The following is a 15,003-nucleotide window of genomic DNA, read 5'->3' as shown; positions in this document are numbered from 1 at the left end:
GGGCCAATAGCCTAGTACCAACCTATGAACCGATTACTTCCAACATAGGCACACATACATTAACATTAAAGAAAATAAACCATAATGACGTTTTTCTTGCATTATATATTGCAGATATGTTTTCTTTCTTCATGACTACTGTTATACAGTCCAACATCACATGTATTGTGCAATTCCTGCCTTAGCTACATTTCATATGGTGGCGTCGGAAATCCAGAAGGTTTAGGATTTTTGCTTAGACGTATTTGCATTTGCATTGGTATCTGAACATTATTCTGCATGTATTGTTCCCAACAACTTCCACTTATTTGTATGTAATTTGCTAATTCCTTTTCTAAAGATCTATATTCCAATTCTTTTAGCTCTAACAATATTCAATACTTTAGATTATAGCTGATTTAGATTTAGAATTCCATTTTCTAATAATTGCTTTTTCTGGGGAGAGCATAGCATTAAACTTAAGGCCTTACTATGTTTAGGCAATTCAGATTCTGTGTCCCAGGTCAAACGCTCCCCAATATTTCTGTCAAAGTTCTCTGTAGTGTAGTCTTAAAATCTGACAAAGTCATCACATTCCCAAAAATATGTCCCAGTTACCTCTCTCTTTCCAATCACACCTCTAGCATTTGTTACCCACTTTAGGAAAAATTATTTGAAGTCTACATGGTTTGTAAACATACCTATGCAAATACTTCTAAGCAAAAATCCTAACATTTCTTGACTGTTGCATGCTTGGGAGCCCTACATATGTCCTTCCATTTTTCCATAGTAAATTGTTTTTCTATTGTCTCTTCCCAATTTTTTTCTATTCTTCTCTGAGTGATTCTTACAGTTACTCTGCAATATTTAATATGCCCTGCTAATTATCCTTTTGTTTTGTTTTTAAACAAAAGCTGCTGTTCTAGACTTGACCAAATACTTGACCAGAGCTGGTCTTTCACTTATGATTTCCGTAGTCCTTTCTCTTTCATTTTACTGTGATATGGATCTATGGTAGGGAAGGTAATTTCTAACCTGCAGTGGAAACTTCTGCTTGGCCTCATCCCATTCTATTACCTTTCCCTCTCTAATTATTTGCTCCCAATATCTTGGTTTCTTTACCAGTTTTCTCTAGTAAATTCCAGTCTCATCTTGCCTATTTTCTGTACCCCTGTTGTAGTCATTCCAATTAGCAAAATCTCCTTTCTCCATTCCTGTACTGACTTAGTTCTTAGAATACGTTATGTAACTTTAAGAATATAATACTCTGTATGTTTATTATTATTTTCCTTAAGGATCAGCATCCAAAATCCTACTTTCTACACATTTTTAGAACTACCCCCTTGCTTCATCATCAGTCCTTTCCAGTTTGATTTATAACCTTCTGATAGTGTTATATATGTGATACTTAACCGTGCGGCTCTAAAATATCCACATACAGAAGGTTATCCTAAATCATCTTGATTTATGTGGAAGACCAACTTATCCTACTTAGCTTTTGCCCTCTTCACCTCCCAAATAAATCCCTTCAGCTCTATTAATTCTCACCCACAGCTTCTCCTCTGGTTGATAAAAATATACCTGACCTGTATGTAAGATTAGAGAGACTAAAAACATTGACTAAGGGACCACTCTTGAGGCATTAGTGACCTATGAACATGACAGGCAATCAAGCACCCTCCTTTTGACAAGGCTCATTTCTATATCCTCAGCACTTCTTGAGAGATGGAGTAGGAGCAAGTTCCCCTTTCTTGTATATATATCAAAATTACTGCCATGTGGTCAGTGTGGATGGGAGTAGCAACTTGAAGGCCTGTAGTCTAAGGAGGACTGCAGTCATCTTAAGAACACTGACATGCACTTTGACTGTGACCTTACATCTTGGGCAGTCTGCTCTTGATTATTCCCCCTCTACTCTAGGACACATACATCTATGAGGAGTGCCACTACAGGACTGGTGACTTGGAATGGAGTGCTCAGAATTAAGTTTGGAGTGTGATGCCACCATATGAAAAGGACCTAAACAGTACTGGAAATCTGATGTGATGTCACACAATCTGCTGATCTGGACTACTACATTTTCATGGTCTAGTTTAACTCTCTCACTTACAGTCTGGTGAAGAGAACCATACATACATTTTCTGACATTAATCCCAGTGGTAAATGATCCAGTAGTTCAGTGACAGTTACAATGAATAATCTGAGATACCAGTTTCTGTAAAGGAATAATCTTGTCCATGAGAAGACTGGCTAAGCAGGATAGTGTGTTCAGGGGTCATCCAATAAAATTACACAATAAATGGCAGCACTCTAAGCAACAGCAGAACAGTTTCATTCACCAAAAGAGCTTCTTCAGTGCATAACAATTCCATCCACATAATTTAAATAACTTACTACCATCATGTAATGTCTTACTATTACAAAATTGAAATTACCAATGAAATAATGCATTTAAATTTTATCTAACAGGACATAAATGTACAGTTCTGTAAGTTGCACTTACCATAACAGTAGACATTTGATTCCTCACTGCTGCAGCAGCCTTTAGGTAATGTATGTTGTTTCTCTGTCCAGGAAACAACTGACCAGCTTCACAAAGCACCCCCCCCCCCCCCCTGTACCTACACATGTTAAAATGATCACTACTGCAGTAGCCTAAGTTATATGGGTTATATCCTTTCATAGGATATAACAGCTGGACAGCATCCACAGCTTCAAGGCACCTTCTACATACCCAAACCATTAGTCAGCTCAAGCTGAGCTGAATAAAGAGACAAGTTTTGGTGCAAAGTCCTTCAGAGCATTCATGCCAAATGAGAGGGGGAGACTGAGTCCTGAGAGGACATTGCTAGGACCACATTGCTGCTTCTACAGTCCATCCCTTTCAAAAACCCATAGATGAAGCTGATGCCCTAGTAGAGTGTGCAGTGGCCTGTCTGTAATAGTTTTTGTGGTGGGAATACCAAAACGGTAATGACCAGAGACAACCATTTTGAAAAAAAAAGTCTGTTTTGTGCTTTGACACAGATTGTCCCTTCTTACCTTCACAAGAAATGAACAACTGATCAGAAGTTCTGAAAGATTTGTTCTGTCACGACAGGTGTCTGCGGATATTCATGCTATGAAGTATCCTTTCTCCTTCATTTTGGGGTTCAGGAAAGAACACAGGGAGCAGGAAAGAACACAGGGAGGTGAATAGCTTGACATGAAGTAAACATGTATGCCACTTTAGGAATAAAAGAAGGATTAGTTCTCAAATAAATCCGATATCTGTGGAAAATAAGATAAGGTTGACCCACCATAAGAACTTGCAACTCAGATACTCTTCTTGCAGAGGTTAGGGCAACCAGTTAAACTGTTTTCCATGTTAAGAACCTCAAGTCAGCCAGATGAGCTGGTTCAGATGGAGCAAGTGTTGGCATCTCTAATGCAAAATTAAGATCCCAGGGAGGAATCACCTTTTTTTTTGGAGGTCTCTTATGCAATACCTCTTCCAAAAACATTATGACATAAGAATGCCCTGAAACAGGGGGTTCACAGGCAGACATGCTAAACAGGCCAGCAAATGAACATTGATGGAGGAGTAAGACATGCCATAGGAAAGTAACTCTCACAAATATTATAAAACCAGAGAAAAAAATAGCCTTGAATGAGTGATAGTTATGTTGTTGTTAGGAACAACTAGAAAGCCTTTTTCCATTTGCTAACATATGAATTTCTACTCGCAGGCTTTCTTGCCTCCATTAGTACCGGAGGCATGTCCTCAGTAAACGAGTGCCTAAAAGGAATTAAGACCTTATCATCGAGGTAGTCAGTTGAAGTTGTTTGAAGTCAGGATGTATGAAACACTTCTGTTCTTGTGAGAATAGATAGCAGTCTGAAGAATCTTGTGGTAATTGCTCATGACCAATTTGAAAAGAAGAGAGAACCACTGTTGTTGCTTGGGGCATAAGGAAGTTATCACAATGATCTTGGGGATTCTTTCTGAATCTTCAGAAGTATTCTGAATATCAGTGGAAAGGGTAGAAAACCATGCAGGAACACCCTTGCACATCCTGGAGCAGAAATGTTCCAGCTAATTGTTCAGACAGGAGGGCAAAAGTTCTACTTGAGGAACTCCTCCCATAGATGGATCAATTCTTGGAAGACCACCTGATCTGGTTTCTACTGATGACAGTCTGCCTTTGTCTTGCTCAGCTTGTCTGCCACATAGCTTTGCTATGATGGAATGGAGGAAGCCTGTGATTGAGAGTTTGTTTAAAGCTATATCCCATGCGAACATGGCTAGTCTGCATAGGGGGTAAAACCTGGTTCCCCCCTCCTTGTTTATGTACCACATCACTGTGGTATTGTCCATAACAACTTGAGGTGGTTCTGGGGACCAAAGTTGATTCAGGGAATTGAGTGCCTTGATAACGGCAAGCATCTTTATTTATTTAGTTGTGTCTGTCTTTGTTGTCCCAAATACCTTGTGCTTTTATCCCCCTTGACAATATTCCCCAAGCAATGTCCTAGGCATCTCTAGTGCTTTAAAGCAGCAGGGAAGGGGGCAGATCTTGATTCAAAGATAGCTGATGTTTCCACCAACTGGTTTCTCTTCTCACAAATCCGAGAACTGCAGTTAGAAAAGATAATGGCCATTGGTACTGGGAGCAACGAGACTTTAGATACCATTGTGACTTTTTCATGTGGATTCTTGCCAGAGGTATCATGAGAATCATAGATGTCATAAGATCCAGATTCCAGAGGTATTCCCTCGTAGTGACCAAAGTCTGAATGGAAAACACTTGGAATTGATCTAAATACATGTCTATTTTTTTTCTGTAGAAGAAAAACTTTTTGTACTAAAGTGTATAGCAGATACCTTAAAAGTACAACCTTGTGTGACGGAGTAAAAAAAAATTTGAAATTTTGTCTTGGAATTCCAGCCTGCATAGGAGATGTCTTACCCAAGGGAGAGATTCCTGGTACTTGGAAAAATACTCTGCAAAGATAAGCAAGTTGTTTAAATATGGAAAATGTGGATACACTGTAGCCTACAATATGCTATAAGTGGAGATGCTTTGTGAACACTCTTAGAGCTGTGCATAGACCAAAGGATAAGGCAAAGAACTGATAATATGATCCAGTCAAATAAAACATTAAGAAATTCCTGAAGTCTGGAAGATTATGAATGTGATAAGCATTGTATAAATCTAAGGTTACCAAAAAACTCAGATGAGAAAGAAGGAGTAAGAGGTTGTGAAGTGAAAGCATTCTGAACTTGGTTTAGGAAAGAAAGGTCCAGAACTGGTAAGTATTTTCCTTGGCACTAGAAACATTTTTGAATAAAAAATGTTTCTATTACCCACTGAGAAAGCATGTGCTGTAGGACAGAAGATAACAGAAGAATCTGGTCTGGTGAATGAGGAATAATTCCCTGAAAGGGGGAATTTCTTCCCACGGCCATCTATAACATTGCTGAATCAATTTCTGAACCCATTTGTCTTAAACAATGTTGCCAAAGACAGAAATGAAAATTCAGACTTTCTGGAAGGAATACTGGACTGCCGGGGGGGGGGGGGTAAGGTCTCTTACACAGTCATTCTAACTTATTTGACTATCTTTTATTCCACAAGGTTCCTGCTTTCTTTTTGGAAAGCTCCATGCTACCAATTTTTAAATGTCTGCTTACCAACATTTTGCTGAGACTTTTTGTTTTGTTTCTTGCAAAAACTGGATGATAGGAGCTGAAAAACCCTTGAAAAGTTTTAGAGAAGGAGGGCTGAAATACTGGAGAGATTTCCTGTATCAGCTTAACCCTCTCATCATATATATATATATATATATATATATATATATATATATACATATATATTGTTTTTTTTTTTATATAATCACTGCTGTAGAGGGCCAAAAAACTAAATATCTATCCAAAGGTAAATTTAGAATCGCATTTTTACAGCTGCTGGGTCAGATCTGGGATGAGTGTTAAGAAATTTAAAAAATACTGAGGAATTTTACACATTCTACCTGCTTTCTTGGGTGCAGCAGGCTGGGTGTTAGGGAAACTCCTGGCAGTGACACATCTGTAACATTTGATAGCATTTTCTGAGGGACTGTGAAACTTCAGTGTTCTCCCACAGAAAACACTGGCACATTCTGGAAAAAAAATCTCACAGAAAGAGAATCCTCAATAAAGATATTCAGATATCATGCTCTACTTTGAGTTGAAAGTCTGAGGAGAAAAAAACTATCTGTCCAAACACATTCCTCTCCGGATTCACTTTTCTTGAATCTCTTCAGGAAAAGAGGAATTCCTTTATCTCTTTCTGAAAACCATCTGATAAGAAAGGTCAATAGCCTATATGAGATCATTATACAGACTTAATAAACTATTCCTGCCAGTAAAATTGGAGCAGGGGTAGGCTCTAAGTTTAGCTTTTCATTTCATTTTGACAGGAAAGTTAGGCAAACAGGATTTTTAATGCCAGCAACAACTTCTCCAGGAATGGACACAGTATTCTGGTTAAACAGGGACATCTTTCTATGCCCCTTCTCCCAACATCGACAAAAGTGTATCTTCCTTGCCATTGAAAAGACCCTAATAGCGCCAGAGGACATGGCTAATCCCTGGTCCATAGTGCCTGTATAGGCAACACCTGCGGGATCTGGGGAAAAAGATGAGTGGTCAGAAGAACCAGCTTTGGCTACAGTAGAGTCACCCACAGGCAGATGAGGCAAGTTGCTAGCCTGCTGTGGTGGCAATGGCTGTTTAGTTAATTTTATTTTGTTTTTTTTTTTTTTCCCTTGTGGCTGGAAGAAGGACCGACCATGAAAATTATGTTGGTTCCATGGTCGAGCAGAAAATTATGCCTCTTTCCTGGAGAAACTAAATAGCACAAGCCAGTAAAAATTCAAAAGTTGTATAAAGGCACTTTTCCTTATAAAAACACAGTAAAAAGCATTGTAATATACTTTACCAGTCCCAAAAAAGTAATTTAAACAGTTTTTATGCAGAAAGAAATGTTTTTAGAATGTCTGAATCAAGTTTAAAACTGTCAAACCTAAAAGTGTGCTCCAGTTTAAACATGCAACAAAGTCACATGACAGTCAAAAACACTTATTCCTAGGTTAAATGTATTTTCCCACGTGGGAAAGTAAATTAAAACATCTAAAATAATATGTGGAAGTTTCTTCTCCAAAGGGAACTTATCTGCCCAGCAATGAAGAGCAGAAACTGATCGTCGATCCTCGGAAGCCTGGAAAGGAGTGCTCCCTTCGTATCCAGGAAAGCTCTGTAGGACTCAAACCAGTCTTTTTAGTCAGCTCAAAATGATTAACAGTTTGGGTGCAATGGGAGATGCAATGAAGCTTTGGAAACTGGCTAGCTGTTGTATCCTATGCAGGATATAACCCATATAGCTTAGGCTGCTGCAGCAGTGGCTAATATGAAGAACATACGGAGTTCCATGATTTTGAAACACAATTTGAAAAAAGTGAATTACCTGCCAAGTTATAGGATTCAGAAATAGCAAGCAGAGACTTTTTTTCAGATCTGAGCTCTCTATGTGGGGAGTAGGGTTGGATAATAAATTACAAAGCAGGAAGTTTATCTTTTTCACTTAAAAGTCTGTAGGCAACTAGCAGTTGTATCATGACTAGATGCTGTGGGAGCTCTAAAGAGTTAAGATTTTTAATGACAGATATTGGGTGAGTTTTGAGTGATAGTTATATGCAAATGTTGTTATGAGTATTGGGAGACAAATACTCAGCAGGAACGTTAAGGCTATGGGTTTTCCTGCTGTGTCAGGAAGATAGGGCTTGTCCCTATATAGTAAGTCAAGTTTTTGATGGGTTTTATTTACTGTTTGGATTATATGTTGGACAAATTTAATGTTGTCATCTGTTGTGACTCCCAGAACTTTAGTACGCAAGGCCTACTTTATTTTGGTAGTATTTGCTGAGTAAATGGTGAAGAGGGGTTTTTGGAAAGAGATGTTTAGGAGTAAATAAGATTAATTTAGTCTTCTTAGCATTAAGGAGAAGTTGATCCTTATTTAGCCATGTTTCAATAGATATGAGATCACTGTATCAATTCTTGTAGTTGTATGAGGTTTTCAGCTGTGCAGATAACAGTAGAGTCAACTACATACTAAACCATGGTGGCATGTTTGGTGGCAAAGTGAATATCATTTGTGAACAGATTGAACAACAGTGGCCGAAGAACTGATGCTTGGGGGACCACTAAACACACAGGTAAAAAGGGATATCTTTCCACTTTACTGCTTGTGCCCCGTTTGATAGCTTTGAAACCAATGAAAAGATGACAAAGAGATACCTATTGCAGAGAGCTTTTGTAGCAGTAAAGGATGTGACCCTGTGTCAAATTCTTTTGATAGGTCAAGAAAAAGTGAGGAGACAAGTTTACTAGTGTTTCTGTTAGTACTGAGAAGGCAGTAGTTGTGCTATGGACAGGACGGAAGCCATACTGTTTGGGTATGAAAATGCTGACAGATGTTAAGTATTTTAGGAGTTGAAAGTAAATACATTTCTCAAGAATTCTAGATAATGGAGAAAGGATTGCTATGGGCATATAATTTGAAAGTTCAGTGGAAATTCCACCCATATGGAGTGGTAAAATAAAGCACTTTTTTTTCCATAGCTCAAGAACATAACTTTCTGCAATGGTGTGATTTATCAGAATGTAAACTATATAGTATCTGCTGTCATTTTGAAATATTCTGCAGGCAGATTATCTGCAGCTAGTGTGGCAAATTTTAATTTAAAGAGGAGTTTCTTGATAGTGGAAATGAGAACTAGTTCATAAGTGAATTTTTGATTAGGGCTGTTTGGCGGTGATGCAACTTGGAGGTTAATTTGGCAGTGATGCAACTTGGAGGTTAATGCATCTGCTTTTGTTATGTAATGTCTCAACAAAATAAATGAAATGGCAGATAAACTGGTCAGAAAGTGTTGTTGGTGTGCTCTCTAGTGGATGGGAAGATCTACTTATTTGTCCTGGATTGAGGAGATTGTTTACAGATGTCCAGAATTGCTTGAGGTTATATTTATTTCTATTCTGAAAAGAAGTGTAGCAAGATTTTGATCAGATCTAGTAAACAGTTTAGCTCAATTCCTAAGGTGTCTATAATACTGCAGGTTTTTCTCAGTTTTATTTTGTGACCAGGATTTAGCATTGTCACCTTGCAGCAAGAGGTTCTCTGGTTCAATTCTTGATTGAGATGCCTTCTGTGTGGAGTCGGCATGTTCTCCCTATGTTTGCGTGGGTTTCCTCCGGGTGCTCTGGTTCATAGGTAGGTACAAGGCTATCAGCCCTGGGGCCTATATAAGCCTAGCCAAAAAGGTTCCCTGGCTTTCGCCACCCAAGAAAATTATTTTCCTGTGCCCCTGTCGAGCAGTGCCGCAGAAGTGATCCCCGGGGTGAATTTTCTATTTCCCATCCAGTTGTCAAGATTTTTCATAAAGAGGGCCAGTGAGGAGCTTTGCTTGACATGAATGGGTAGTTTTTCCAGAATATGGGAAGTCTCTGGGACAGGAATCTATCCCTCCAGCATGTTCTGTTTATTGTGGTGACAAGGTTTAGGTCCCTGGAGCATGTGGTACAGAGAGATTGCGTGTGTGTAAACATGCGCACATATACATTATATATGTATGTGTGTGTATACATATTAATATCATTATTTTATAGTTATTCATCATGTAAATTATGACTGACGTACATACCATTCATTGATCACAATTTAGTGAAACCTGATCACTAAACCTTTAGAAGGGACTTTAAAAATGGGTCCTGTGAGGTGTGTGTGTTGTTGGGGGGGGGGGGGTTACTCTCCTTGCAGTTGATGCAACTGGTAGAAAACAAAGCAACTCAAAAATGGAAGACACTTGTTTTCAAAATGTACATTTTTTTTTACATTTCAAAATAACTAAACGCAAGATGCCCAACAAAAGTGAACAGCAGAGACAAATTAATATAAATTTATTAGCACTCAATTTCTGACTTTGCATATAAGGTACAGATTAAACAAACCACTAGTGAGGTTATCCAGGGTATGATTAATAAGACCATTGATATCCCCGGATAATCAAGAACTATCTGAGTATCATACAACCATAGCAATATAATTTCTTAATGATTGTATACATCATTGCAGCATTTTCCTTGCTTCACTGTACATGCCTAATGCTCAAATCATGTCAGTGTTAGACATGCACAAATAAAATGCTGTGAGTAGTTATCTTCTAATGTTTTTTCCTTGGACACAAAGTCATTCAGCAGCTGTGAAATATGAATTAAATCATTCATATGCTGGAAAGTCACAAGCATGTTTATGCTTCCAAGCATAATTATCAAAGAATTTATGCCATTGTAAGTGCAACATGATATGTATAAAAAGGCAACATATTTTTTTTTTCCACTGTGAATCATCAGCTTATTCTGTGTTCAGGACCCCTAGGCTGCAAGAATTCCTACACCACTCTCAGATGGTAGTTGTTCATGTTGCTAACATTAATGAGAATTACAATCCAAGAGGACAAGTGATCAACAAGAGTCCACCACAGCTTGATTTTTTTTCAGGTTTCTTTTTGGCAGTCTTTTTTTCCTGATCTAATATGTATGCAAAGTTAAATGGGTAGTCCATCAGAAGATTACGTAAGACTGGAGTACCCCCCTTGCTTCATTTGAGTTTATCTTATGGCAGCTTTCTCAGACTGAGTATGTTGTGTGGCAAAACGTGACCTAAGGATATCTTCACTACACGGGTGCATGAATCAAATTAAACCAGTATCTATATAGGTCATTAGATCATGAAACAAGCAATGCTTCTCATTTACTGCCTATTTATAAACTGCATAATTCTGAAAAAAAAAAAAGTTCTTTGGTCTGAGCACTTAACACATTACAGCCTAGTGATGCCTCCTGGTGTTTCTGCAGTCACTGATGCCTCCAGGTGTCATAAATTAACTGTTCATACAATTTCAAAACAGAACTGCATTGATGTCTGACCTCTGGCTGATGCAATGAAAAACATATTAAAAGTTGTTCATACATTAATTTATTTATATTGTCATAATTTTATATGTTTCTAAATATCAGAACAACCAAACAGAAGTCTCATGAGAGAACACAGGTGATTTTTAACAAAATATTACAAAACTGATATTTACTGTGTTTATTGTGACTTATAAAATGCAGTTTAAGATCTAGAATCTAATTAACACTGCCATTGTAAGGATATGTTTGTGCTGAATAGTTTGCCATTTACGTTTCTTTAACATCATTATCGGTCCAGAGATATGAACTTGTATGACGTATGAGAACATAACAGTTTTGTCAAAAAAAGCTCAGGATGACATCATTGGAAGTTGGAGTACAAACCTCCAGAGCTCTTTGGAATTAATGTTTGGTCAGTTTCAGTTTTTCACAGAAATGTTACATATACAGATAAGAACTGGATGAATGAGACAGATATGTAAACATTAAAATATATAAGCAAACATTAAAATAAAGTTGCATTATACTGCGACTACATACCTGGTAGCCATAGCTTGAATCCAGATCTTTAGAACATAGTGGTCCCTCCTTGTCAGATGCCCAATCCCAGATACACACTTGCTGTAAAACAATGCACATAATGAATGCTTAGAAATAAAACTAAAAACTCTTAACACCTAAACAGGGCACAGTCAGCACAGACCTTTCTTTTTGGCCTCATATTACAGTAAGGGTGGCACAAGGATGAATGGGTGCCGCTACATCATTCTGCACCACAATATTTCTGTTTAAACATGACATTTTATTAACCCTCTCTAAAAGTCACTGATGCCATTGGTTTTGATACTTCTAAGAGTAAATGAGCCAGTTTTGTTTCAGATCTTGTCTCTAAGACAGTTTCAGAAACCTTGACAAACACTGACACAATCCCAGCAGGCAGCTGCACAGCTACGGTAAGCCCTTGTTTTCCTGTAAGGGTCATACTGTGCAGAATGTGCTGTGATATGTAAGGAAGGGAACACAGTAACATACTGAATGGAAATGAAAGTGTGATGAGTATTCTATGCATGTGGCAATGTCCTTGAAATGTCAGCCAAAGCACAGCAGAGAGATTGCTATCAGTCTCCTTCAGCATGGTGTCTTTGTTCATTGAGCCAGGAAAGAAAGGAGACAGAGCCCTGGATGTGATAGTGTATTAAAAGCATACAGCAGTACTTTGATCCCCAGCACCTACCAGATTGCCACAAGTAACACAACTCTAACAAATGGGTTGTGACCTGTGGTCTTCTTGGCTTCATATGCACACAAACAATACAGAAAGGGTTGGCAACTTTTTCCCTGATTACAGAAAGCTTTGCAGGAAACCATGTACGTTATACTTTCAAGCCATAATTTGGGAATAACCACCACTCGATATGCACTGTTGATGCATCTCTGCAGAAGTCCTGACCCTGACTTTTTGTTAATTTAATGGTTTCGATTTGAAAAGAAAGAACCAATTACGTGCAACTTGCATTATCTTTCTGAAACATATAATTAAGTTTGCCGGTATATTACTTAACCTTTGACAATTACATCATGTCAAAACATTAAGAAATAATCCCCCAAATCTAACTGAAAATAATCACATTTGGCAAAGTCAGTGATTTTCTATGACTTGAAACTGCAGCTTCTTGACTGTCAAATGCAATAAGCCCCATTATTTTTTATGTCTGCTAATCATCAAACTTAATTCACCATTCAGACATGGCTCATTTGCTACCCCACACAGGAGATTCTGCACAGTGCTGGGAGGAAGAACTGTCCAGGGAGCGCTGCCATTTAAGCAGCCATGATAGTTTTTGTATCCTCACCAGCATCTCAGCAATAAGGGTCTCTATAATAACTTAACTTCTATGCTAGGGCAGGGGGTCATCCAAGCTGCATTACTGCAGAGGCCCAGAATGCCCTCCCCACATGTCTATATATTTTCATATACCTACAGTGAAGACTCACCAGTCAGTGCATTGGTGAGCCTAATTCCCTCCCCCAGGTTGTCAGTGTCACTGCCCCTCCACTTCTGAAGATCTGAAGCAGTGTATGCCCATCTCTGTCTCACTCTTCCCTCAGGATGGCCTTTGTTCATCTTCTCTTACTAGCTCCATCAGATACTTGATCTGCTAAATGAAACCAGGTAACTGGGACAAAGTGAAAACTTAATCTCTCTACATCACTGGAGCTGGTCTATACAACAAGTCCCCTCATTCATTTTATAACCCTCTTGCAGTATACAGCCTAGAACTTATAATGTGCCAATCTTACATTTTTATTTATTTAGATTTGTTAACCTGATAGGTGGGCTGGTACAAGGACATTTTTTAGCAACAACCCAAGTCAAAGGCAACAAAGCAAAAAGTATTCCAAAGTATTGCATACCTAAATGTAGTACAATAACTGGGATACATTAATTAGATACATCAGACTGCTGTTTACAATGCAATGAAGAGGGAATGGAGTAATTGTACATAATCTATGTAGTTAGGCTTGCACAAAATTTACTTAGCAAAATTAGTTTTTAAATCACTGTCTCTTAAATGTGATCACATTTACAAAAAAGTATCTTGAATCTAATGAAGTATTTTAAAACTAAACACTGTACAATCCCAGGGTTCAGAAACAATAAGTGTATTATATGAAATAGCTGAATGAGCTGTGACATGAATAGTGGGGTTGATTTAGCAATATACATAGAGTAAGAACACTACCCAGGAAAATAGCATGGTCAGCATCAATTGCAAATAATCATATGATGCTCTACAAATTGGCAACATTCTCTTCACTAGATGGTCTAAAATCTTGCCTTCCTTGTCACGAGGTGCATCCTAAAGACGGCATGTACTCAACAACTGGTCAAATTAGTTACTGACAGCTTCTTCTGACTTGAATGATACACAATTAAATATCTGTTGTGCTAACCTGAAGGATTTTCTAACCACTGTTGCTACATGGTGCTCAAAGGAGAGAGAATTAACAACCCAGATTCCAAGACCCCGGACTACATTAACATTTTGGAGTGGTACATTGGCTATGCTGTAGGTGGAGGGAGCGTGCTGTTCACGAAATGTGACAATACTACACTTTTTCACATTTACTTTTAGCCCTTTTTTTTCCATGCACGAGTTATTTTCAAAGGTTAATTCCTGCTTTTATGAATGGGTATCAGAGGGAGATATGTCAATAACTCTCAGATTGAGGTAATCTGTAAACTTAGTTAAACCCACTCTGGAGGTCAGAAAAGTAGATACTAAAAAGGAGGAGTCCCAGTGCTGAGCCCTGGGGCACAACACTAGTTGCATTCATACTTTCCAAGGAGGTGCCTTCCACCTATCTTTCAGCTAGCTGGCTATCTTCTTCACTACTTACAAATCTGTTTTAAGACACTGTATAATGAGGCCAGGATGGGCTACCATTCTAAATACTGTGCTCAGTTCCTAACAAGTTGTGCAAGGAGGAGTTTGCATAATGGTTAAGGTCTTTACCTCACAGATAGAGCATTTGATTCTTTTTTGTTCTTATTTCATCTTTTCCCGGTCAGGAGTCGCAACAACAGAACTCCGGTCTGCTAATGATTGGCACTAGATTTTTCTGGTGCCAAGGTGCCAGCTCGATGCCCAACCTTCAACAAAGGCACACCCTACACATGTCTTTCGAACGCCACTCGACTGCAGGGAGGACATGCAGACTCCACACAGAAGGTGCTCCAGCCGAGAATCGAATGGGAGAACCTCTTGCTGTGAGGCGACAACGCTACCGCTGCACCACCGCGGCTACAGATACAGCATTTGATTCTAACCTCTGGATATTGGCTAGGCTCGAAATAGTCTGTAGACTGATAGTTAAATATAGTTATCTTAAAATTTAACTATAAAGCTAACTTATGAACAGAATCACTGCTAACTACAGTCTGTGTGACCTTCTCAAAGAAGTTAAACCAATTAGGCAGGATCTCCCTTTGACAAAGCCAAACTGAAATGAGTCTAGCCTAA

The 15,003-nt window shown here is 38.5% G+C and overlaps 1 protein-coding gene across 2 annotated transcripts in view; it reads right to left on the bottom strand.

Annotated features, from left to right (window-relative positions):
• The window catches only part of CFAP251 (cilia and flagella associated protein 251), a 2,280,288-nt gene that overhangs the window by 1,639,878 nt on the left and 625,407 nt on the right, over positions 1 to 15,003 (bottom strand). For both annotated transcript variants that reach the window (XM_044068613.1, XM_044068614.1), the window contains exon 6: positions 11,519 to 11,599. In XM_044068613.1, coding sequence (XP_043924548.1) covers positions 11,519 to 11,599 — 81 coding nt within the window. The remainder of the gene's footprint in view (positions 1 to 11,518; positions 11,600 to 15,003) is intronic.

This window comes from Protopterus annectens, chromosome 4.part0, assembly GCF_019279795.1.
Source record: "Protopterus annectens isolate FY-2018-M chromosome 4.part0, PAN1.0, whole genome shotgun sequence".
NCBI classification, from domain to species: domain Eukaryota; kingdom Metazoa; phylum Chordata; order Ceratodontiformes; family Protopteridae; genus Protopterus; species Protopterus annectens.
This window is presented reverse-complemented; position numbering and strand designations above follow the sequence as displayed.